Source organism: Sceloporus undulatus, unplaced genomic scaffold (genome assembly GCF_019175285.1).
Source record: "Sceloporus undulatus isolate JIND9_A2432 ecotype Alabama unplaced genomic scaffold, SceUnd_v1.1 scaffold_28, whole genome shotgun sequence".
In the NCBI taxonomy this organism is placed as follows: Eukaryota; Metazoa; Chordata; class Lepidosauria; order Squamata; family Phrynosomatidae; genus Sceloporus; species Sceloporus undulatus.
The window spans coordinates 1-23,079 of NW_024802950.1; the positions used below are offsets into that span (position 1 = coordinate 1).

At 39.2% G+C, this 23,079-nt stretch overlaps 1 protein-coding gene across 1 annotated transcript in view; it reads right to left on the bottom strand.

Moving 5' to 3' along the window:
- Positions 1 to 520: 520 nt before the first annotated feature.
- The window catches only part of LOC121917631 (apoptosis-stimulating of p53 protein 2-like), a 28,144-nt gene continuing 5,585 nt past the window's right edge, over positions 521 to 23,079 (bottom strand). Inside the window, exons 2-10 of the mRNA XM_042443736.1 lie at positions 22,412 to 22,559; positions 12,908 to 13,021; positions 11,793 to 11,857; positions 10,042 to 10,143; positions 7,719 to 7,893; positions 4,463 to 4,644; positions 3,977 to 4,141; positions 3,342 to 3,579; positions 521 to 681 (exon numbers count right to left, since the gene is read on the bottom strand). Coding sequence (XP_042299670.1) covers positions 536 to 681; positions 3,342 to 3,579; positions 3,977 to 4,141; positions 4,463 to 4,644; positions 7,719 to 7,893; positions 10,042 to 10,143; positions 11,793 to 11,857; positions 12,908 to 13,021; positions 22,412 to 22,559 — 1,335 coding nt within the window. The 3' untranslated portion in view covers positions 521 to 535. The remainder of the gene's footprint in view (positions 682 to 3,341; positions 3,580 to 3,976; positions 4,142 to 4,462; positions 4,645 to 7,718; positions 7,894 to 10,041; positions 10,144 to 11,792; positions 11,858 to 12,907; positions 13,022 to 22,411; positions 22,560 to 23,079) is intronic.

A 23,079-nucleotide genomic window follows, 5' to 3' on the forward strand; every position in this document is an offset into this window, starting at 1 on the left:
TCATGTTAACCAATCCATTATCTGAGCTACTTGACTGAAAAAAAAAACTATCACAGGTAGCTCAGCACAGTTGCATGCTAGAAGTGGGGTGGGGTTTGCCCACCACCCTGGGAACATCTCTGAGATGTAGGCCCATTACAGACGGGCATAAAGTACGGACTGGGTTAGAAGGGACCAAGTCCATACAAAATGGTGTCGCCCATTCCACACGGGGGGCTGCCATCTTTACGTAGCGTGTCATTGGTGCCTCGCGGCATCATATCTGCGCCGCAAAGAGAAGCGCCATTTTGGCGCTTCTTATTTGCAGCGCAGAGGAGCCTCACGGTTTGGACGCTGGGGCTCCTCCACGCTGCAAATGGCGGCGGCAGCAGACCGCCCCTTCTGGGCGGTCTGTAACGTGCCTTAATTAGACTTTTTTGTAAACAAAACACACCATGGAAAATAAGCACAGAAGTTCTCATTTTGGAAAGATGGAAAAGCATTTTTCTTCTCCCCCACCCATCTTAACAAACCATCAACAAAATAAACTACTATACTACCAAAGAAACTTACTTTGCCCTTCACTGTTACCACTGGCTTTTGTCACTGAAGAAGTTAGTCCCTGATTCATAAAGTTATCAGCATTTGAATTATTCCAATCACTGATGGTGAGGGTAGGTTTTGAACCAACAGCTGTAGTACCTGAGGTAAAGGCAGAGAAAAAAGAGGCAAGGAAAATATGACAAGCTTTTTTTGACAAGCTTTTCAATATGATCCCCTCCAAAATATATGGTGTCTTTATTTCAATAAAACAGCACCTAGTTTTTATATTTTCCTGTATTCTGTATTTAGCCTAGAGTTTAGGTATTCTCCTCTACTTCAAGCATAAGAAGTGTGGAATTTGTTTGGCATTATAATGTTTACTATTTATACAACAGAATTACTTAAGTCTCTTCTTGGCAGTGTGATATTAACTTGCATTTATTATGTTTTATGTATTTGTTAATTTTGGCTATTACTGTAGCAATATTTGGGTTAATGTTTTTTAATGTATGTCATTTATTTATTTATTTATAAAATGTTTTTAATTGCACTTTTTGTTTGTTTGTTTGTTTTTTAATGCTGTGAAGCCGCTCTGAGTCCCAGTCCTGGGAAAAGAGCGGGATATAAATAAATAAAATAAATAATGTTTCAATAATCTCTCAACAGTAACTTTCTAACTTTTATTATTATAAACAACATGTCAAGAGAGGGAACCATAATAAAATTAATCCTACCCAAAAACAGAAACATCAAATTTATGTCCAATGCATATATAAATAACAAATTTGTTTTTCATTACAAATCAGTGAAGTAACCTCTTTCTTCAACATATGTAATGAAGTTCTAATAGTGAAAGGATTGCCAGTCAAACATGATCTTGCATAAAGAGAAGCCACATCTTGCATATTTCTAGTACACCAACAAATGGGTGAAAAGTGACACAAAGGTTCAAGACACACGTCAGAAATAACCCAGTTTGAGATCATTTTAACTGCGCTGACTCAGTGCTAGGGAATCCTGGGAACTGTAGTTTGTTGTGGCACCAGAGCTCTCTGACAGAGAAGACTAAATATCTCACAAAACTATAGTTCCCAGAATTCCCTAGTATTGACCCAGGACAGTTAAACTGGTCTCAAGCTGGATTATTTATGCAGTATTTTCAACCATAATTTCTTCTCCTAACAGTAGATGCACATGACATTGGGATCAAATGGCAAGTACATATTTTTAGGGATGCTTCCCACAAATATTTGGTTTACGTTCGTATACAATGTGTTCATATACAATGGAATTGAAAGTGTTTGCTTTAAAAACTGGTGCAAGTTCGTAACAAAAAATGTATTGCTAATTGACGATTATGGAAAACTCTTGACAAATCATGCATTTTCATTAATACAATCTCTTAACTTTTGGAGAGATAGCTTCATTTATGTATTTACTAATTACATTTCTATCTCACCTTTCTTCCAATGAGCTCACAGGGGCAAATGCAGCTGTCCTCGTTTTATTCTCACAATAAACCTGTGAGGTAGTTCAGGGTGAGAAATGGGACTACTCAAGATCCAAGTCCCAGTTTGACAGCCTAACTACAGGACTGGCTCTCTGTACTTTTCTTTAGCATCATTATCTCTTTATACAATATTCATTCATATAAGTGGGAAGGCACTGTTTCTTTTTCTTGCAGACAGGAAATGTGGGAAAGATGTGAACTTATTCACCTAAATTTATATATGAGCAGAGAAGTGAACAAATCTTCCCTAAGCCCAAATCTTTTATAAATTTCACAAATAAATCATAAACAGCTTTCGGGGAACCCTTAGCATTGCTTGAGCAACCGGAGTACTGGATACAGCAGAACAAAGAAGAAGAAAACACTCAATTTAGCATCAGTATATCCTAGGCTACAGGAAGTAAAATCGGTAACTTTATATTAAAACCAGTATAAGTTGAACTATGACTCTGGAGAGCAGGGTTCAAATCCCTACTCGGCTATGGAAACCCACTGGGTGACCCTGGTCAAGTCATACTCTCACAGCCTCAGAGGATGCAATGGCAACCCCTCTCTGAAGAAACTTGCCAAGAAAATCCCGTTTTGCTTTAAGGTCACAATAAGTCAGAAACGACTTGAAGGTACATAACACACACAGAAAGCATTTAACAACATAGTCTGATCAAAAACATTTCTCTACAGTTACAAATATTGAAACACAAGTATTTTTCTACTGTCTATGTAAGCAAGTCACAAAAATGAGATTTCTCCCTATATATCCCACCTCACAACATCCTTCTGTTCAAAGAGCTTTTTAATATCAAGAATGAAGTCCATAAACATTATTGCTCACTGAAAAGAAAATTAGCATCCCTGAATAATAGAATGAAATATTACAGTGTCATTAGTGACTCATTTTTGGATGACCAACTCTTATTATTTCCTAACACATCATTTGTTAGTACTAACATCCTTATCTTCAGGATTTTATTTGCACACTGCTGCCAACGTAACATGGGATACAGAATGCAGATTCTGAATCGCAAAAATAAGTATTCATGTTTTGTATCTACATCCTTATGTGATTTACTATTTAATTCATCATATAGGATGAAACAAACAACTATCCAAAAATGGAACACTACACCTAGTGTGGAACAACAACAACTATAGAATCAGAGAAAAAAATATATCACTGTGGAACAAATGAAATAGAGTAACTTAATTCTTGCATCTAGCATCATACCTGTTTAATTGATTAACAGGATCACATGACAAGAGGATATGACAATTAACTATGAATTACAAATAAAGGAAAAATAATAATTACCACCAGAAGCTTTCATTTGCGTAAGAATCCCAGCTCTCATGTTTGGTAGAGTCTGGGTTTTCAAAGGACCATCAGAGACTTGTAAGGATGCAGTCCCATCTGGAAAAGCTGGCTTCACTAAAAGTTCATTCCTTGGGGCAATTCGTGGCATGGTGGAAGACTGGATGTAAGGACCAACTGCTGCCACTCGGCTTGGAGTAGATACCACTGGCTGTGACTGATTCCCATCAGAGGTCACCTAAACAAGATACGTAAAGATTAAGAACTAAATATTACAACTCAGCTACTGGAGAAGCAGAGAGAAACACAGTAGCGCTTTTATATAAGAAAGGTATTTTGACAGCCTTCCGGCATCCTTTCTTACAAAGAAAGCACCAAAGGGGGAAAAAGCACTCTTCCCCATATAAAAGAAGAAATAGGTTAATAGTGATGTATTATTTAAAGTGATTTTCATACTACAAGGGAAATACTACAAGGGAATAGATAGGATGCAGCAGACACATAGCCCCTCAACAACTTCTCATCCACACTCAGCATGTAAAATACATAAAATATGTTCTGGTGATAGAAGTGGACAGTAATTTTGTTTTGGTTTGTGATGATGATGATGATAATTATTATTATTTGGCACTCACCGGTACATTTTCTTTTTGCTGCAGCGCAGCCTTTTTCTTCCACAGCCGTTCCCTCAACTCATTAACACGCTTATCCATAACTGCCACCTCTGAGTTGCGTTTGTTTAAGCAGTCCCTCTGTTGCTGCAGCTTGGCATTCTGCTCCTGGTTCAGTTTGTTCCTCAGCTGAATGCATTCAGGACAGGAAATCAAGAATTCAGCACAAATAACTTTCAAAGTAGGTGCCATGAGGAAAATAAAAAAAAAGTTATGGGGGTTCTAAAAACATTGGACAATCTCCAACTTTTGGAGAGATAGCTTCATTTATGTATTTTACAGAATGTAGAATGTATTATGTATTTTACAGAATGCCAAGTAGTATTTTAAAAATCTACATAACACAGAAGATGTTAAACTTCAACAATTTTGGCACTCTTGTCAGAACAGACAAAGAGCCAGAGCACATTCCTTTGCAAAGTAATGTGTGACCATTACATCTGCAGTTACCTGAAGCTCCTTGTACAAGCGGTCAAGTTCAGCTACAGCCGACTGGTTGTCATGGTAACCATCAATCCGGCCATTCTTGAGCATCTCCAATTGCCTAGTAAGTTCTTCTACCTTTGACACAGCCAGTACCAGTTCTCGTTGTTTTTGCTGGAACAAACTGTTCATCTGCTCAATCTCCTCCACTGCAGAGGAAGACAGAATACAATAGCTCTAGCTGAGAAATGACCAAATGTTGGCTGCTTCCAAGGCAGCTGTTTAGGGGACAGGAACACCCTCCAGCTCTCCAACACAGAGCCAAAAGAAAGCTACCCTAATCTTCAACTTTAACAGAAATATTTACAAATTTATCAACTTCAAATATTTAAAAGGGGCTTTATCACAAGAAAGCTTTTCTGAACGGTATTGTTCTGAACTAAACATTACAACAAGGCTACATAAGATAAATGTAGCTATACATACTGTGATCTTTTAAGGAAAATACTTAGTTCTCATGGGATTAAATGAGAAATGGAGGGAGATGAAAGGCAAAAGTATATACAGTCATCCCTCGGTTTTTGCGGGGCATCCATTCCGCCCTGCCCCCCGCAAAAACAAAAAATCAACAATATTCAAGCCCCACTGACTTGAATGGTTGTGTGTGCCTGCTGGCACCCACGGGCACGCATCCCATTTTGTCCCCCTCTGTTTGCTGCCCACAGATTGGTGAAGGACGTGGATTCCAAGTCCACAAAAACAAAGGGGCAACTGCATATTATAAATTTAAGGTTTAAAGAATGAAGCCTTGTATAAAATAATACAGAAAAGAGAGAAAATAAAATAGAGAAATTACAGCATGCAAAGATACTTCCTTGTTCTAAAACATTATTTCTAGAAAACTAAGTGTGGGGGGAACATTTTTTTTCAGCATGAGAACCATTATTAACTTGCAGAAAAGCCTATGAAAAGATCTGAATGTCAGCAGTGATCTGGAGCACACATGAGCAGCTGGCAAGACCCATGCCTCTCCCTCATCTCACACCCTCACAGACACAGTCATTCTCATCTTCCTATCCATTTTTTCTCCTTCCTTTCAATCCTCACTTTTTTCTCTCCACCACATCACTTTTTTCTCTCCTCTCCCAAAAATACCAACTTGGCTTTTTAAAAGCACCCACTGAAACCAAACAGATGGCTTTTAAAAAAAAAGTCTAGTTCTGACTCTCCCAACTTGATGTGCTGGACTATAATCCCCATGATCCCCAGTTAATGTGACTACTGGCCATGGTGGTTGAGACTACCGTTCAACTCACCAGGAAGGCCTCCACCATACTGGCTACATCTGATGTAGTTGCTCTACAGGAATAGTGCAGCAGAACCAGGGAGGAGGACCATGGACCTCACCCTAGGCTACAACAAATTCAAATTCACACCTTCTTTCAGCGCCAGATGCATCTGATCTCACTGTCATTTCTAATAATCTGGCCATGGGGCCATTAACTTGAGTATATTATTTTTGCTCTCAGCTTTTCAGTGAAAAAAAAATTACATGAAACTAAAAGCTTTAATAACTGTAAATGTGATCCTGTAATCCAGCAAAAGGTTATCTTTTCACTTCTACATGCACTCTCTTATTGGGAAGATCAGAACAACTAACATTAAAAATTTTAATTTTTGGAGAAATAATCATGTCAGTCTGTTTAGGAAAACAATACAGCTTTGTACCACAGTAGTAGGGTTCCTTGTGGATAGTAAATTGTAAAAAATGATCAGAGGAAATTTACCATATACATTCTATCTATACGTCGAAAAATGTAAGCCCGAATGGGCTCCAAAATCCTAGGTAGACGTATATATGGGTCAATATGGTAATACTTCTCTGTGAGCTGTGGAGATGGGAGGGAAGAGAGAGAGGAGGAAAATCGGGTGTCTCTGTCCCCCTTTTGCAAGCCATCAGCCTTGGGGAAAGTTGTGGGGAAGAGAGGGAAATCAGAGGTCTCTCCTCCTTTTTGCAAGCCAGCAGCCTTAGGGAGAGGAGGGGAATCAGAGGTCTCTGTCCCCCTTTTTGCAAGCCATCAGCCTTGGAGAGAGTAAGGAAATCAGAGGTCTGTGCCCCCCCCTGCTTTTTTTGTTTGTTTTTTTGCAAGCCATCAGCCCTGGGAAACATTGTGGGGAAGGGAGGGAAATCAGAGGTCTGTGTCTCCTTTTTCTGTAAGCCATCAGCCTTGGGGAAGGTTGTGGGGAAGGGAGAGAAATTGGAGGTTTGTGTCCACATTTTCCATGCCCAGACTGTGACCCTTGGGAGAGGTCCAGAGAGGGAGAAGGAGGGGGTGAAGTAGTTCCCCCCCCCCGCTCCATTTACATCCTTTGTTACATGCCCCTCAACATATCCATGGGTCATATCAAAATTCATGATTTTGCCTCTAAAACCTGCCTTCGATTTATACATGAAGTTGACTTATACACGAGTACATACAGTATTATTTTTCATGAGAGCACATGAGAGATTTTTCATGAGTGTCAACTATGAATAAGTGCATTATGATTTGTAGTTCCACTGTCAGGTTTGCAAAATCTGAAGAAAAGGAAAACCTGGCATCCTTTGACAGCTGTGCCAGGATGCTATGCCCTAACATTCAACGTAAGATGTTGTCAATCATCTACTGCTTTATAGCATAGGTCACAAATAGTTTAAATATTTAGACAAATATTGCTAAAGCGAAATAATCTAATCCAAATCAACAGGCAGGGATTCTAAACCAAAATTATTACTTGTTAAAATGTAATTAGTTTCAACAGCCTGCTAAGGGCTTAATATTTTTTCAACCAAGGTAAAAATAAAGGCTAAGTCATATTCAGGATTTTCTTGTTACAGTACTTCTCTTCTGTCACCACTAGTCTGAATCAGAAATGGAAACAACAACAACAACATCAGTATTCCAGTATTAAGAGTATTTTTAAATCCCATTGAGACTATTTTTATATGTTACTAATAGGTCACAAACAGACACTCAACAGCAACTATTGTATCTCATCTATTTGATACAGGGCTCCAGGCATGAATTAGAATGTAATAGAGGATATTAGAATCAAACAAAAACCTTCCAGGTTAAGAGGTTAAGTACAAATATGCACACACCAAAACATATCTCAGCACAAACAATAAATAACTATTCTAAATAGTTCTTTGGCTGATTATTGTAAACAGGAGCACCTAGAACACTAACATAAAAGAAATATTATGTATCAGTCACCCAAACGCATCTCACCAACAGCTTACCTAGTTTTCCATTACTGAGCCGTTTTTGCTCTACATGGCCTTTCAATGCTCTCACTTTCTTCAGTTTGGCTTCCTGATTCTCTGCAATTTCTTTTAATCTTTTTAGCTTTTCCTGCTCTGCAGCTTGTTGTTGCTGCCGTTGATCCTGCTGTTTTAGAAATTTTAACCGCTGCTCCTATAGGTGAACAGAACAAGCATCATGCCACTTTCAGATCTGAAGAGATTCAATAACATATATTGATAACACAGGATTTCAAGAACAAAGACAAAACTTAGTGCATGTTGTGTTTTACACTACAGAGCACTGAGTACTGCAAATATTAAATAAACAAAAATTGCTATACAGAAGACACCCAGACAAAACTAAACTAAATGTCTTGGGGTTCCTGTATCTCCCACTGTCTCCACAAAAAGCAAGGAAAGGGTTGGGTGTACATGCATGCCTGTATGACATTCACACTCACATACACTGCTACCTCGGGTTACGAAATTAATTCGTTCCGCCATTCCTTTCTTAACCCGAAAATTTCGTAACCCGAAAAGGCTTTCCGTTAGCACTGGAAAGCCTATAGCTGCACTTTGCAGCATTTGAATTTCGCGCCGAAATGAATTTCGTAACCCGAAAAATATTTCGTAACCCGAAACAGTTTTTGCCAATCCAACTTTTTCGTATCCCGGAAATTTCGTAACCCGATCATTTCGTATCCCGAGGCACCAGTGTACTTTATACAATTTCTTTTTAAACGAGCTCAAGATTTGATCATGCATCTCAGAGGTTCATTTTCACTTTGGCTCTCAACTTCAGTGGGCACACTAACCTCCAAGGACACTTATTTTCCATTACTGATAGTCCCACTTGAGGAGGCCCTAATAAGCTTTCAAGGACCATAAGATTCTCAAGAATAAAGTTTGAAAGCCACTGCAGTATATATGACATGTTTAAAGGAAGCCAACAGATACATTTGACACTTTTGTTGTTTTTAACTGCCTTCGAGTCATCCCTAACCCATGGTGACCCTGTGGATAAGACATCTCCCAAAAACCCAGTCCTCCACTGCTCTGCTCAGGTCCTGTACATCCATATCCATTGAGTCTACCTATTCAGCATGTGGCCCACCTCTCTTTCTACTTCCCTCCACCTTTCCTATCATCATTGTCTTTTCTAATGCATCATGCCTTCTGAAGACATGGCCAAAGTACGATATCCTCAGTTTGATCATCTTAGCTTCCAGGGAGATTTCAGCCATGATTTGTTCAAGGACCCATTTGTTTGTCTTTTTGGCTGTCCATGGTATCCTCAGCACTCTTCTTCAGAACTGTATCTCAAAATGAATTGCTCTTCTTCTTATCTGCTCTTTTTACTATCCACTTTTTGCAACTTTACATGATGATAGGGAATACAATGGCTTGGACGAATCTAACGTTAGTACTAAGTTATATATCTTTACTCTTTAGGACCTTTTCTAGTTCCTTCATATCAGCCCTTTAAATTCCTAATCTTCTTCTAATTTCTTGACTGCAGTCTTCTTGCTGATTATTTATTCAAGATACAGAAATTCTTTTTACTATTTCAATTTCCTCATTGAAGGTGCCTAAATCCAAATGACACCTATGTAGTGTACTCAACTAGTGGCCATGGCCAAATCAAGGCACAGCTCTTGGTGCACTATATATACCAGCCTGTCTACCCAAACAGACTGCTGGGAAAAACCCCAAGGATTCCAAAGCACTTTTATAAAAATGCAGTTTCAAAAAGCTGCTTTTTGAGTTCATTCTTTCATGAAAGCTCATGGATTTCATAGACTTGAGTCTGCTTCCTCAGATGTATGAAGGGCTCAAGTCTATGAAAGCTCATGCTACCAACTTTTTTCCTTTTCAGTCTCAGAGGCGGGGTACAAACCGCCGCTTTGCGGCGCTCCCCCGCCGCCGCCATTTGCTCCGCGCGGGAGCCGCAGCAGCCAAACCGCGCGGCTCCCGCGCGGAGCAAAAAAGAAGCTCCATTTCGGAGCTTCTTCTTGCGGCGCGTCTATGACGTCGCGAGGCGCCTGGCGCGGACTCGCGACGTCATAGGCGCCGCGACGCGTCTGGACGCTGTGCGTCCAATACGCAAAGATGGCGGCGCCCATGTAGAAAGGGCGCCGCCATCTTTTACGTATTGACTACGTATTAGGGTTAGGGGGGTGCGGAAGCACCGCCCCTTCCTAACCCTAATACGTATTCAATACGTATTTTTTGGCGGTTTGTAACCCGCCTAAGGCTCTACAACATCCTTTTGCATACTTTTCCCAAACTAACACAACTATGTCTTTTGAGTTCAACAAACCTTGTTAGCCAACATTTGCTGTTGTGCCTCTATTTGATGCTGTTGTCGTGATGCCATTTCCTGCAGTTCGGCCAGAGTCATATCCATCCGAGGAGCACTGACCTTCAGTAATAAAAGTTATACATAAACACTGTATTTATTTGATGCCCCTACAAGAAATCTGCCCCCTGCCTTCAGAAGTAAAGGACTGCTTAGTATACTGTTCAGGGAAAGGTAAAAAGAGAACAAGTTCTTCTCTAGATTTATAACAATGAAGATGGTTAAATTAGTGACATCCTTTTATTCTTATGGAGTCTGGGTGAAATCAGCAACCAAAATACATCTAGATGTCACCTGAGTCTACTGCAGAGTTCAAACTAGTATCTTTCATCTATCATTGCACTACATAATGATCTACTGAATATCTTAAACAAAATGCAGATGTTCCACACAGTAACTATGAGCAGCACACTATGAGAAGGTTTAAATAGTGATTTAACAATGATACCACACACACCTATATGCAAAAGTTTAAAGATGCCATACTTTTAAGCTGCTTCTTTTAAGATGTGTCTCAATTGCTGTGCTACTGTGTCTTTTAAAAAGAACCTCAAAATCTAAAGAAGCCCCACATTTCATGTTATGACACAAGTTACTCAAGCAGTGTACTGTTGTGTCAACTTTGGGGGGAGCTTTACAGCATGAAGCCTCTGACATTACAAAATATTATTTTGTTGGGACTTCTCTTGAATACAGTAGTAGAGTATACTTTCCCTTTAGAAGAGCCTGATCTCCGATTTCTAACTGGCAAGATGTTATTTTGTTTCTGCCGCCTTCTACATAAACTTTGGCATTCCTCAATCCAGACTCTGGAATCACAGAATCATAGAGTTGGAAGAGACTATAAGTCCAACCCCCTGCCATGCAGGAACGCTCAGTCAAAGCATCCCCAACAGATGGCCATCCAGCCTCTGTTTAGAGACCTCCAAGGAAGGAAACTCCACTACATTCCAAGGGAGTGTGTTCCACTGTTGTATAGCCTTTACTGTCAGGAGGTTCCTCCTAATGTTGAGGTGGAATCTTCCTGGAGCTTGCATCCATTGTTCTGAGTCCTGTTCTCTGGAGCAGTAGAAAACAAGCTAGCTCTCTCCTCAATATGACATCCCTTCAAATATTTAAACAGGGCTATCATATCACTTCTTAACCTTCTCTTCTCCAGGCTAAACATACCCAGCTCCCTAATTCGTTCCTCATAGGGTATGGTTTCCAGACCCTTTACCATTTTAGTTACCCTCCTTTGGACATGCTCTGGTTTCTCAACATTCTCTATCTTGACTTAGGTTTGTTGCTGTTGTTGTTTTGCTGTTGTTGTGTGCCTTCAAGTAGTTTCTGCCTTATGGCAACCCTATTATGGGGTTTTCTTGACAGGTTTCTTCAGAGGAAGTTTGCCACTGACATCCTCTGAGGCTGAGATAATGTGATTTGCCCAAGCTTACCCAGTGGGTTTACATGGCCAAACTGGGATTTCAATCCTGGCCTCCAGAGTCCTAGTCCAATGCTCAAATCACTACACCACACTGGCTGACATAGGCATACAGGCTTTTTTAAAAAGACTGACATAGGTTTACAGGCTTTTAAAAAAGCACAGAAAAGTAACAAATGTCTGTAGCCACTGTCTTCTGTTATTGAAAGAGTCAACATAATGTAGGTTTGTAATGTTAAATAAGTTATTTTCATGTTCACATTTAAGAGATGCAAACCTAAATACTTACTCCATTCTCTGTCCTTCGTTCACCAGCAATTTTTACACCATTTCTCTTCACACTGGTTCCACTTCCTTTGTTTATGTATAAAGGAAACAAAAGGAAAAGACAAGAAGTAAAAACATTTTAGGGATCCCTTTCAGTAAAACTTTCCTTCTGAAATGATGGAAGAAAGAGAGGAATCGAGAAAGTATGCAGTTTCAGACTAGCACAAGTCATCAACAAACATAAGGAAGTCAATGTAAGCAGCTCTTCAATGTATCTGCTAAAATGCTGCCTGTGCAATAAATGCACTCACCTTGCCTGACATGCAGGGACAATACAAGAAAAACAAAAACAAAAAATTTCCATAAAAATTAAAGTTGACAAGCTGCAGCAATAAGCCAAGAGTTTTTCATGAACTCAGCTTTTATAGCAGAAATAAAGGGACATGTTGCTTTACTACTAAGCCATTTTGGATGTATGACAAGAATTCAAATATACATCCATGTCAAACAAAGCAGCAGTAGAAAGGGTTTCTTGACTTATCAGTATAAGAATGATATGCAAACTGGACAGTTTTAATAAAAATTAAGCAGGAGGAATTATGTGTTCTGAAAACACTAGTCCTATTCAGCTGTTAAAGAGCTGAGCACATTAGCTTTGTCTCCTTCATTTGTTTTCTCCATTTGTGTTTAAGTGACTTAATAAAGAGGAGAGACTCCTCTACATATGGCAACTATATGGTAGGTCTTCATGAGGGCAATGGCCAAGGCTAGCACTCTCCCTCTCCCTGTGTGTTTATTTTAGAATGCCTCAACAGAATGAAAAGTCTCAAGAAATAAGCAGGACATAAGTACAGTATAGAACATTCAGCAGGCCAGAGACTGAAGTCCTCCAGAAATTAGTGTTTCATTACTGACATATTTCAGAGAGCTAAAGAATGAGACCACATCACACAATCCTATGTGCTTTACTCTATACTACATCCCACACAAAGATAAAGTATCTTCTGTTATCCATCAAAGCAGGGTGCCCAATGCTAGGGTAAAACAGGCTGAAAGAAGAACAAGTGTAACATTTCCTACTGTACAGCTGTTGTGGTGGGTTTGCACACACATTCATTAGGTTAAGTTATCACATACCGGTTTCCCTACTAGGGGATCGTTCATGACGTAGAAAGAACCGAACCTCACTTCTTTGAGCTCCATAACGCTGCAGAAGATCTAACATGCGCTCATTATCAGGTACTGGGCGCTCTGAAAAATGCAAAGGCAGTTTGATATATTTTATTCCATGTGCTTCCTATACTATACTAATAAACAAAACTTAATTCCACATCTCAATGGCATACAATCAGTTACCAAGGGCTCCTCTGCATGGTTTACCAAAGATGTATTTGAAATGTGTCCATAACAATCTTCTATTCAAATGTTGCAGTATTCAACTTGCACACATTCTAAATATACCACAAATATGTCAACTGCAAAACCACAGAAAAGTAATCTTTAAAGCGATAGAAGGAAGAAGGGGATGGGGAAGAATCCTCAACAGCAGATAAACTAACATCTGTGAAAACTGGATGACTGTCAAAACTATACCAAGCCAATGAAATAAGAAATACTGTACTGAGATGTATAACTATACCAAGCCAATAACACAGGAAATACTGAAGTATGGCATTTATTTTAAACATATTTATATCTTGCCCTATTATACAATAAAAACAAACTAAAAGCACAGGAAACAATTTAACAAAACAGGTTTAAACAGTTTAAAACTAGACATTTTAGAATAAACCAGATAAGCTCAAAGTGTTTTTAAGAACAGCCATGAAATGATACCAGTGTAGTCACCACAGGGGGCATTCCATAAACAGGATGCTACAAATGAGAAGTCCCTCTTCCACATCTTTCCAATTATACTGTAGTCATTGGGTGGGCACAGAGACCTGCTCCTCCAGAGTACCTTAATTCTTGGGCAGGAGTACTGTATAGAGGCACTCCTTCAAGTATTACACTAGTACTATTATTTTATATAAGACCACTGTTGTACATGCCATTGTGCAAAAATAGAACATTAGAATACACTTACCAAAGTGTACAATCTAATTAAAATAAGGAACATATCAAGGCCCCAAATCACTTAAGATTTTAAATATTAAAAAATATTTTGAATTCAAATCTAAAGCATGCTGGCAGCTAGAGTAATCAGTATCATTTGGTGCCTCCACAGCATTTCATTCAGAGAATTTAGAATATGATTGGTATAACACTATATTTGAGTATGAACTACAACACAATGTTGTCAACAAGAAACCTGCAAATCAGCCTTCCCTAAGATGGCACCATCCAGATGTTATGTATTACAGTTCCTCAGGAACAAAATGAAATTTAATACAGAGAAATGTAAGATACAGTACTGCACTTAGGGTGGAAAAATGAAATGCACAGATAGGGCATGGTTTCCAGACTCTTCACCATTTTAGTCGCCCTCCTTTCGACACGCTCCAGTTGAAATCGGGACAAAATTGGGGGCATACTTATCAAATTTGCAGATGACACCAAATTAGGAGTAGCAGCTAATACCCCAGAGGACAGGATCAAGATTCAAAATGACCTGAACAGACTAGAAAACTGGGCCAAAGCTAACAAAATGAAATTCAACACAGAGAAATGTAAGGTACTGCACTTAGGGCGGAAAAATGAAATGCACAGATATGGGAGGGGAACACCTGGCTGAATGATACTATATGTGAAAGGGATCTGGGAGTCCAAGTAGACCACAAATTGAACATGAGTCAACAGTGTGATGCGGCAGCTTAAAAAGGCCAATGCAATTTTAGCCTGCATCAATAAAAGTATAGTGTCTAGATCAAGAGAAGTAATAGTGCCACTCTATTCTGCTTTGGTCAGGCCTCACCTGGAATACTGTGTCCAGATCTGGGCACCATAATTTAAAAAGGATGTTGAGAAACTGGAGCGTGTCCAAAGGAGGGTGACTAAAATGGTGAAGGGTCTGGAAAACGTTCCCTATAAGGAACGCCTTAGGGAGCTGGGTCTGTTTAGCCTGGAGAAGAGAAGGTTAAGAGGTGATATGATAGCCCTGTTTAAATATTTGAAGGGATGTCATATTGTCATTCTTGACAGTAAGGGCTGTTCGACAGTGGAACACACTCCATTGGAGTGTGGTGGAGTCTCCTTCCTTAGAGGTCTTTAAACAGAGGCTGGATGGCCATCTGTCGGGGATGCTTTGATTGGAAGTTTATGCAGGAGGTTCGACTGGACTGGATGGCCCTTGTGGTCTCTTCCAACTCTATGATTCTATGATTGTAACACATGGGGTTGTTAGCAACCAGGCTAGCCAACCGTCAGAGATGATGGGGAACAGAGGTGACACAGAGCTGCAGATTTGGGAAGGTGTTATCATTTCTCATTCTATTTCTCACTGCTGCCCATCAAACTGAAGCATAGTATTTCTGGTTCACATGGGGAGTTGAGCTTTAAACAGGATCACCTTGTGTCCAAACTGCCATGACAATATGCCAAATAGTGATTAGATGAGATGAGACAGAATAGGATAGGATAGGATGAGCTGATCAGAAGGTGATATGCAGCTTTGCTTTTTATCACTTGGCTGGCAGTTTGCATTATCAAGCAAGCTGCTGCCCTACCAATGTCTTTGGACTGCAGTTCCCCTCACTACTGACTGTATTCACTACAGTGATGTGAGCTGTATATAATCCAAGAATAGCTAGCAGGGGCCACCCGATCTAGAGAATGAAGTGAGAGCATGATCTTCCAATCTACAGTACTTATGCTTTCCCAGTACGCTCCAACAGAACCCAAACCTCTTGATTAAACAATGCATGGATGCATGTAACACAGCTTCCTCTGTAGCAGCATTTTGACTATGGAACTTCCTACCCAAGGAAGTTAGACTGCCCCTCTTTTAAGCTTTTGGACAGCTGCCAAAACAGTGCTGTTCTGCATGTGTTCAATGTTTGAAACTGTTGTTTGAACTGCTTCAAAGCTGGATTTTATGATTGTTTTTAGACTGATTTTAAAAGTTTTTTGAAATAGAAACTTAGTGTGTTTTCATAATGTTTTTATTTTTGTATTGTTTTAATTGGTTTTTATTTGTTCATTGCTTTAGGAGTCCTGAGCAGAGAAGCAATACAGAAATGCCTACAAAAATAAATAAAATAAATAAAAATAGGATTTTCATGCATAACTGGTAACTTTTTTATTATACTGGAAGAAACTAATTTATTATAGTTATAGCTGTTCAATCAAAATAAAGTTGAGGTTCTCCAGTTCTTGTACACACATACACGAATCTATATTGAATATGGCTCTTTTGGTCTCTCCAGGCTATCAATGGTTACTGTTCCCATTGCTCTCCGTCTGGTCAATAAGGCCCATTCTTTTATAACAGAGTGACATCATTGGATTAGTTGCCTTGTTTCTGATTCCCTCCCTCTAATGCTCATTATTTTTCTCTGACACCCATCAGTCCTTTTATATCCCAAGTCGTGCAACTGCAAGAATTAGGAAGTGCTGCTCTGTTCTCCTAATATTGCATCTGTCCTCAAATGCCACAGAGGTAAACAGCCACCAGAAAACACATAAACAACTATCATCCTGTGTATCAGCAGGTTTGGCAGAACATGGGGATCTAGGTTCCTATCCCTATCTCCATCTATCTCTATCTCACTAGGATCTCTCTCACTAGGATACTGCCAATTGTCCAATTTGTCCCGTTAGTACTGCTAACCTCTGCAAAGGCACTGAAATAAAAGCATCATACCTTCTTCTTGAAGGACTGATCCTATATATTTGCAGGTGGAACAGCCTCTCCTTGACCTCTCAGGAACCATTCACACATACAATAGCAAATGTCTTGCATTAAACTACAAAGGCCATAGTAACAAGCCATCAAGTTAGCAATACAAGTTCAAAAGACATGTTTTAGTAAGTATAGTGGCTAAATGGATGACACTGTGGTGTCCATTTACTGAGATTTTGCACAGTATTATTGCTTAGTTTTAAAATGTTTTGCTTTATTAGCATAGAAAGGAACTCTGCCTCTTTTCATCTGAAAACTTAAGAGGATAACATGGGGGGAAAACCATTGTTCAGTCTTGGTCACTGTTCAGAGCCAAACAAATATTTTTTCAATTAATAATATTTAATCATTAATCATTTTAGCAGAGCCAAGTTTAATCACACAAATACCATTCATAGTAATATCTCTCAACAAACCTGACTTTATTTTTAAATTTTAAAAAAGTTACATCAAAAGCTTTCAAATGACAGACTGGCAGCTTTCTATCTTTAAATGCTGATAAAGATTCTTTCCTCTTGTGTAAAGGAATAGTGAGTTCCTTATCTACATTTAAAACTAAAAGCAGTCAATGCTTTTCAACCTGATTTTTAATCTATGTGAATTAAAAGCATAAAAGCAAATCTGTCTTTTAACTTAACATTTTTATCACAATTGCACTCGAATGATCTAGGAAGTCCTGGCTTTACATTTCACAGGAAAGAAGAGGTGGGCATTTGTGGTGGGGGGAAACCTTCATCCCCTGTAGCAGGTGGCAATTTTGGCTGAAAATGTGACCTAGAAATTGCCACAAATCTACTTTCAATTTGCACTTGTCTGCCAATTTGGGGGCGGGGGGGGGGGGCGGGATCAGGGGTGTTAGGAGGGAAACTGCTGTGTTTTGGAGCATTTTGGAGTTGGAAGCCATGGTCAGCATGTTCCTCATCCCTGCTGTAAAGAGACAGAATGTAACAGATTATAGATGAGATCATCTATAAGACTCAAGAATAAAAAATAATGAGGTTATGACACACAAGTGATTGAGGCAAATACTGGAATACTGATAGTTATAAACAATAAACAATATTTTGAATAAAAAATAAAGCTGAATTGTACAAATAGATAATGATGTTAGGAAAGTCCAACTCCCACTCTATTTGAGTCTTTTTGTTTAAATGTTTGATTTCAGTGCCTATTTATAAATACTCCCTTCTACAAGTATTTTGGGGGGGGGGGTATTGGAGGTTCTTGGCTTATAAATAAAAGAGCACTGAGAAAATGAGGTTTCTTTAAGAAAAAAAAATCTGCAGGCACATTGAAACAATCTAGGAAGGAAATTTTCTGGGGTCACTGTCAAAGGAGATTAGTTTTACAGTATAAGCAAGTAGGTCACTGTTACAGAAAAAGCAGCTTCCATGGTTATTTGTCTAGACAGCTAAACAGCTCATCTTCTAAATCACAAGGGGAAGAAGGTACCATTATAATTTTGAAGAGGACAGTCTGAAAGAGGATTTATGATGGGGTTGACTCAATACTCTAGTAAAAACTAATTAAAGTTAAGACAATGGCATTTGTGCTACATTTCCCACTAGTAATTGCCATGGCCACTGTGTGTACTAATCCATTGTTGTCAAGAAACAATGAGACTTAGCATTACAATAAAACAAACTGCTATCAGAGTACAAGGATGGATTTATTCAACAACTGAAAAGTCGTACTTCTTTAACTTTTTATTTAACACTTCATATTATCTAAAACCTGCTCCTAGCAGTATCTGTATCAGAAAATTGGTGCTTTGAGCAATGGTCTGGAAATCATGTCTTATGAGGAATGACTTTGGGAGCTGGGTATGTTTAGCCTGGAGAAGAGATGGTTAAGAGATGATATGATAGCCCTGTATAAATATTAGAAGGGGTGTCACATTGAGGATGGAGCAAGCTTGTTTTCTGCTGCTCCAGAGAACAGGACATGGAGCAATGGATGCAAACTAAAGGAAAATAGATCCCACTTCAACGTTAACAGGAACTTCCTGACAGCAAGAGCCGTTGTGGAAAACACTCCCTTGGAGTGTGGTGGAGTCTCCTTCTTTGGAGGTTTTTAGACAGAGACTGGATGGCCATCTGTTGGGGATTGCTTTGATTGTGTGTTCCTGCATGGCAGGGGGTTGGACTGGATGGTCCTTGAGGCCTCTTCCAAGTCTAGGATTCTATAAGGCCATGCTAACTGCTGTGCTGTTGCTACAACCTGTTATGCTCTGCCAATATGGCAAGCTGACCTAGGTCAGCATGACAGCACAACACAGCAGGCCATCATGCACAATCAGTACTGTTTAGTGCGATAGAGAAGCAGTGTCGAAAGCATGGCTAAGCAGAAGACAGACTGGGATTTACTGGCAAATCTTCGGATGAAAACGGTTTCTAACTATCAATTGTTCTTAGCAGCAACAAAAAAAAAATTACAACCTAAAGCAAGCTGCAGACATGAAGAACAGTTATGGTAACCACATGTTGTCTTTTGCATGAAAGGGATGTAAAGTCCATTCAGTTTTGTTACTGCAAATTCCTAAATTCAGAATATGTTCAGATACATTTTTTTTCATTCTGGTTATTTCCAGCTGAAAAGATCTTGGGAAGTTTAGTGAAAAGGAAAGCAGACTTGAGAAGCTGACCACCTTTGCTTTAAAGATTTTAAATAAGAAAAGTGAACCAAACTGAATATTAGTCTGTAAGGCATTAGAAAAACTGTACACCTAAAACAAAAAGTAATAGGCAGTATATACCCATTTACATGACTCCAATGCTACAGTTAGAGTGGATCTGTGAATCATCTAAGATATGGAGAGTTGTGGTGTTCATTTAAGATTTTTGACACGTGGGCTGAAAGATACAACAGGATTTTCCTTAGCAAAGTATCTACTGTGCTTAGCTTTAGTATAAAAAGGCTTATCCTATATCAGTTTCAAAACTATTGTTGTTCATCCAGCATGAGTAATTCTGGTAGACAGAATTTGAGGCTCTTGGGAGATTTTTAAAAAATTAGCATGCAAAATAAATGCTGGCTATCGCAATTTATGGCAACAAATTAAGAGGATAAGGAGCAAGATTTTAACCATGCAAAAAACCTACATTCCAGTGGATAATCATTTTAGGCTGGAAATAAACAGATATTTAGTAAGTTATCATCTTTTAACTGTAAATTTTAAAGACAGTACATAATAAAAACAAGTAAAACAAGAAAACGAACAGCAGACAAAAATGCAATGAATTAAAATATTTAAGACAGGTGTGAGCAACTACACAAGGGGAGGAGACTCATCACACACACACACACACACACACACACACACACACACACACACACGGGTAATGTGGAAGTGACCTGGTGTTACCTCCAACTTCAATTTTGGCTGGTATTCAGTGTCTTTTACTTCACAGGTGGTGAATTATGAAGCCAAGCCCTCCCTCCAGTCCATCTGCCTTGGTCCAGGCCTTGGAGGTAGAGAGGAACTGCTGGACCTCTTACCCTTTCCCTCCACCACTCTCTTCTCCTTCTGTCTCATGTCTTTTTAGATTGTAAGCCCAAGGGCAGGGAACCATCTAACTAAAAAGATTGTATGTACAGCGCTGTGTAAATTTACAGCGCTTCATAAATAAAGGTTAATAATAATAATGATGATGATGATGGAATGGAAGGCACAGGCCAAACTAGCACATCTTGGCAATTTCCCAGTGATTCTCTTTCTCAATATTTCAAAGTGTTTTGGGGTGTCATAGAGGAGGGGGAGCATAATATTGAGGTGGAGGGACTACATGCCACCTATAGTCCACACTTTCTCCACTGCAGTTTAAGACATTTTTTAATGTCTGGACAAATTTTTGGTTTTTGTTATGGAATAGCAAAAAGTTAACTCCAGGCATATATTCCTGCAAGGGACATTTCATAAACCCCAAAATCTCTCTCACTTCAAGATATCAGATTTACTATCCATAGAAATGGTGTTCAGAAAATGGTAAGTGACATTGCAGTCTTACATTTCCCAAGACTTTTGGACAAGCAAGTTAAAGAGTCCATCCTTTTAAAGAAGTGAAGTATGCTATAAGCATTAATAGAAAATATGGAATACACCATGTGAAACAGCTGAAAACTTTTAGGCATAAATTAACAGAACAACTCATGGTAATCCTGCACATGGGCAAATACTGTTGAAGTGGGAAAGAAAGCAGGAGGGTCATTTAACAGGGAAATGCACATTCTAACAAATGAAGGTTTTACATTTGCATTACAGATGTAGACGGAATCACATTTAGTGTCTTATGTAAATAAATCTTTGACTTATAAATATTATTATTATTATTATTATTAACCTTTTTTTATAAAGCGCTATAAATTTACACGGCGCTGTACATACAATCTTTTAGTTAGACGGTTCCCTGCCCTCGGGCTTACAATCTAAGAAGACACGACACAAAAGGAGAAGGGAGTGGTGGTGGGGAATGGGATCAGGTCCAGCAGTTCTTCTCCGCCTCCGAGGCCTGGACCAAGGCAGATGGACTGGAAGAAAGGCTTGGCTTCTTAATGGATGGTTAAAAGGAGGCTGTATTATGTTATTGTTTGCGAATTGCTGTAAACCGCTTTGATTATTTCTTTAGAAGAGCGGTATACAAATAAATCTTATTATTATTATTATTATTATTATTATTATTATTATTATTATTCCTGGGTCAAAGAGGGGCTCGCCTCTGGGAATGCTTCTCTAAACAATATAGTCTTTAACTCAGTTTTGAAACTGGGTAGAGAAGTGATGAGGTGTGCATGTGTGGGAAGAAGGTTCCAGGAGTAAGGGGCAGCAAGCGAGAAGGGACGAATTCGGGAGGGGGCAGTGGTAGTCCTACACTGTGAGAGGAGACCTTGACTACAAGAGCGGAGGGTGCGAGTAGGAATGTAAGGAGAAAGAAGGTCAAATAAGTAAGGAGGGGCCAATCCATGGAGGACTTTGAAAGTCAATAACAAAAGCTTGTACCGGATGCGGAAGGGGAAGGGGAGCCAATGAAGAGAGGATATATTTCCCCGCCTCTCCCAGTGGATCAAAGCGGGGTTACAGGCTACTAAAATTGGTACATACACAATCTAAAAATATTACATCAAACATCAACAATCAAACATCCAGGGGCAAGGCCAAATATCGTTGTCAGAGATTTAGCTGAGATTTCAACCCAGCTTTTTAGAATGCTGTTACTGTAACAGCCAGCTTTCATTTTACATGAATCATAAATTTAAATTGCAGAGTTTAAGTCTTCTAGATCAGTGGTTCTCAACCTTCCTAATGGTGCTACCCTTTAATACAGTTCCTCATGTGGTGATCGACAACCACAGAGGAGCGGTGTCTTGGTTCCTAAGACCATCGGAAATATGTGTTTTCCAATGGTGACCCCTGTGAAAGGATCATTCAACCCCCAAAGGGGTCGCAACCCACAGGTTGAGAACCACTGTTCTACATACTCATGCAAAGCTTAATTTCAGGGGTGGGTAACTTCTAGAAAAGGAATGGTGAGATCCTCAAACTCAACATAGACCTCATACCATCCCAGCTGAAGCTGTTATGATATAAAATCAATGTTTTTTAACATACAAAAGTGCATATCCTATACACACACATTTGTTAGTGAGAGTTAGTGGAAGCCTGGCAATAACAGTAAGAAGTCACATGCCGTCTGTGTGTTAACCACCCCTTATTTTAGTTAAATGTTTTCATTAATCCTGAGATTATAATAAAGTAGAGACTTTTCTAGATGCTTGACAAGTCACAAATGCCACATTTTACTTACCTGAGCCACACCATACTTCTGCTAGGTGACATTCAGTTTCACCAGGCTCTTTACATAAATCCACTACATCTCTGCATGTAGTTTCTGGGGTGATTGGCACCTCTGTGAAGTGTTGCTCATTGTTGCTGAGGTACACTGTAAGAAACATCTGTAAAACATAAGATTATTTTGTTAATATCATTCGTGACTAAATCACAGAAAAGGGGTGGGATCTGTGTTGCTGAATTGTAATTCCCCATACCCCTACCCAGCACAGCCAGTGGTGAAAATGCTAGGAGCTGCAGTTCAACAGCATCTGGAATTACCACTTCCATTACAGAATTAGTAATGTTTTTGTTGTCTGTCAAAATCTTTGTTTCTCACCAAGAGTGCATATATCTCAAACTACGCATAGACACAAACACATTGGATAAATGCACAGATCCAAACATCTGGCAATAGTTAACAATTATAGAATCGTTCTTTTGGCACAAGATGTGTCTGTGCTCAAACTGCGCAGAGACATTATTTATTACCAAAGTTATAAACGAACAGAATGAATACTCCAAAAGGAATCAATACTGATAATCACTTTTAAAGTGAACAAAGCAAACATGTCCCAAAAGCTGCTGACCCGTGAACAGCAGATTACTTTCTGCTGCCGTACTTTCCTTTGAAAATGTCCAAGG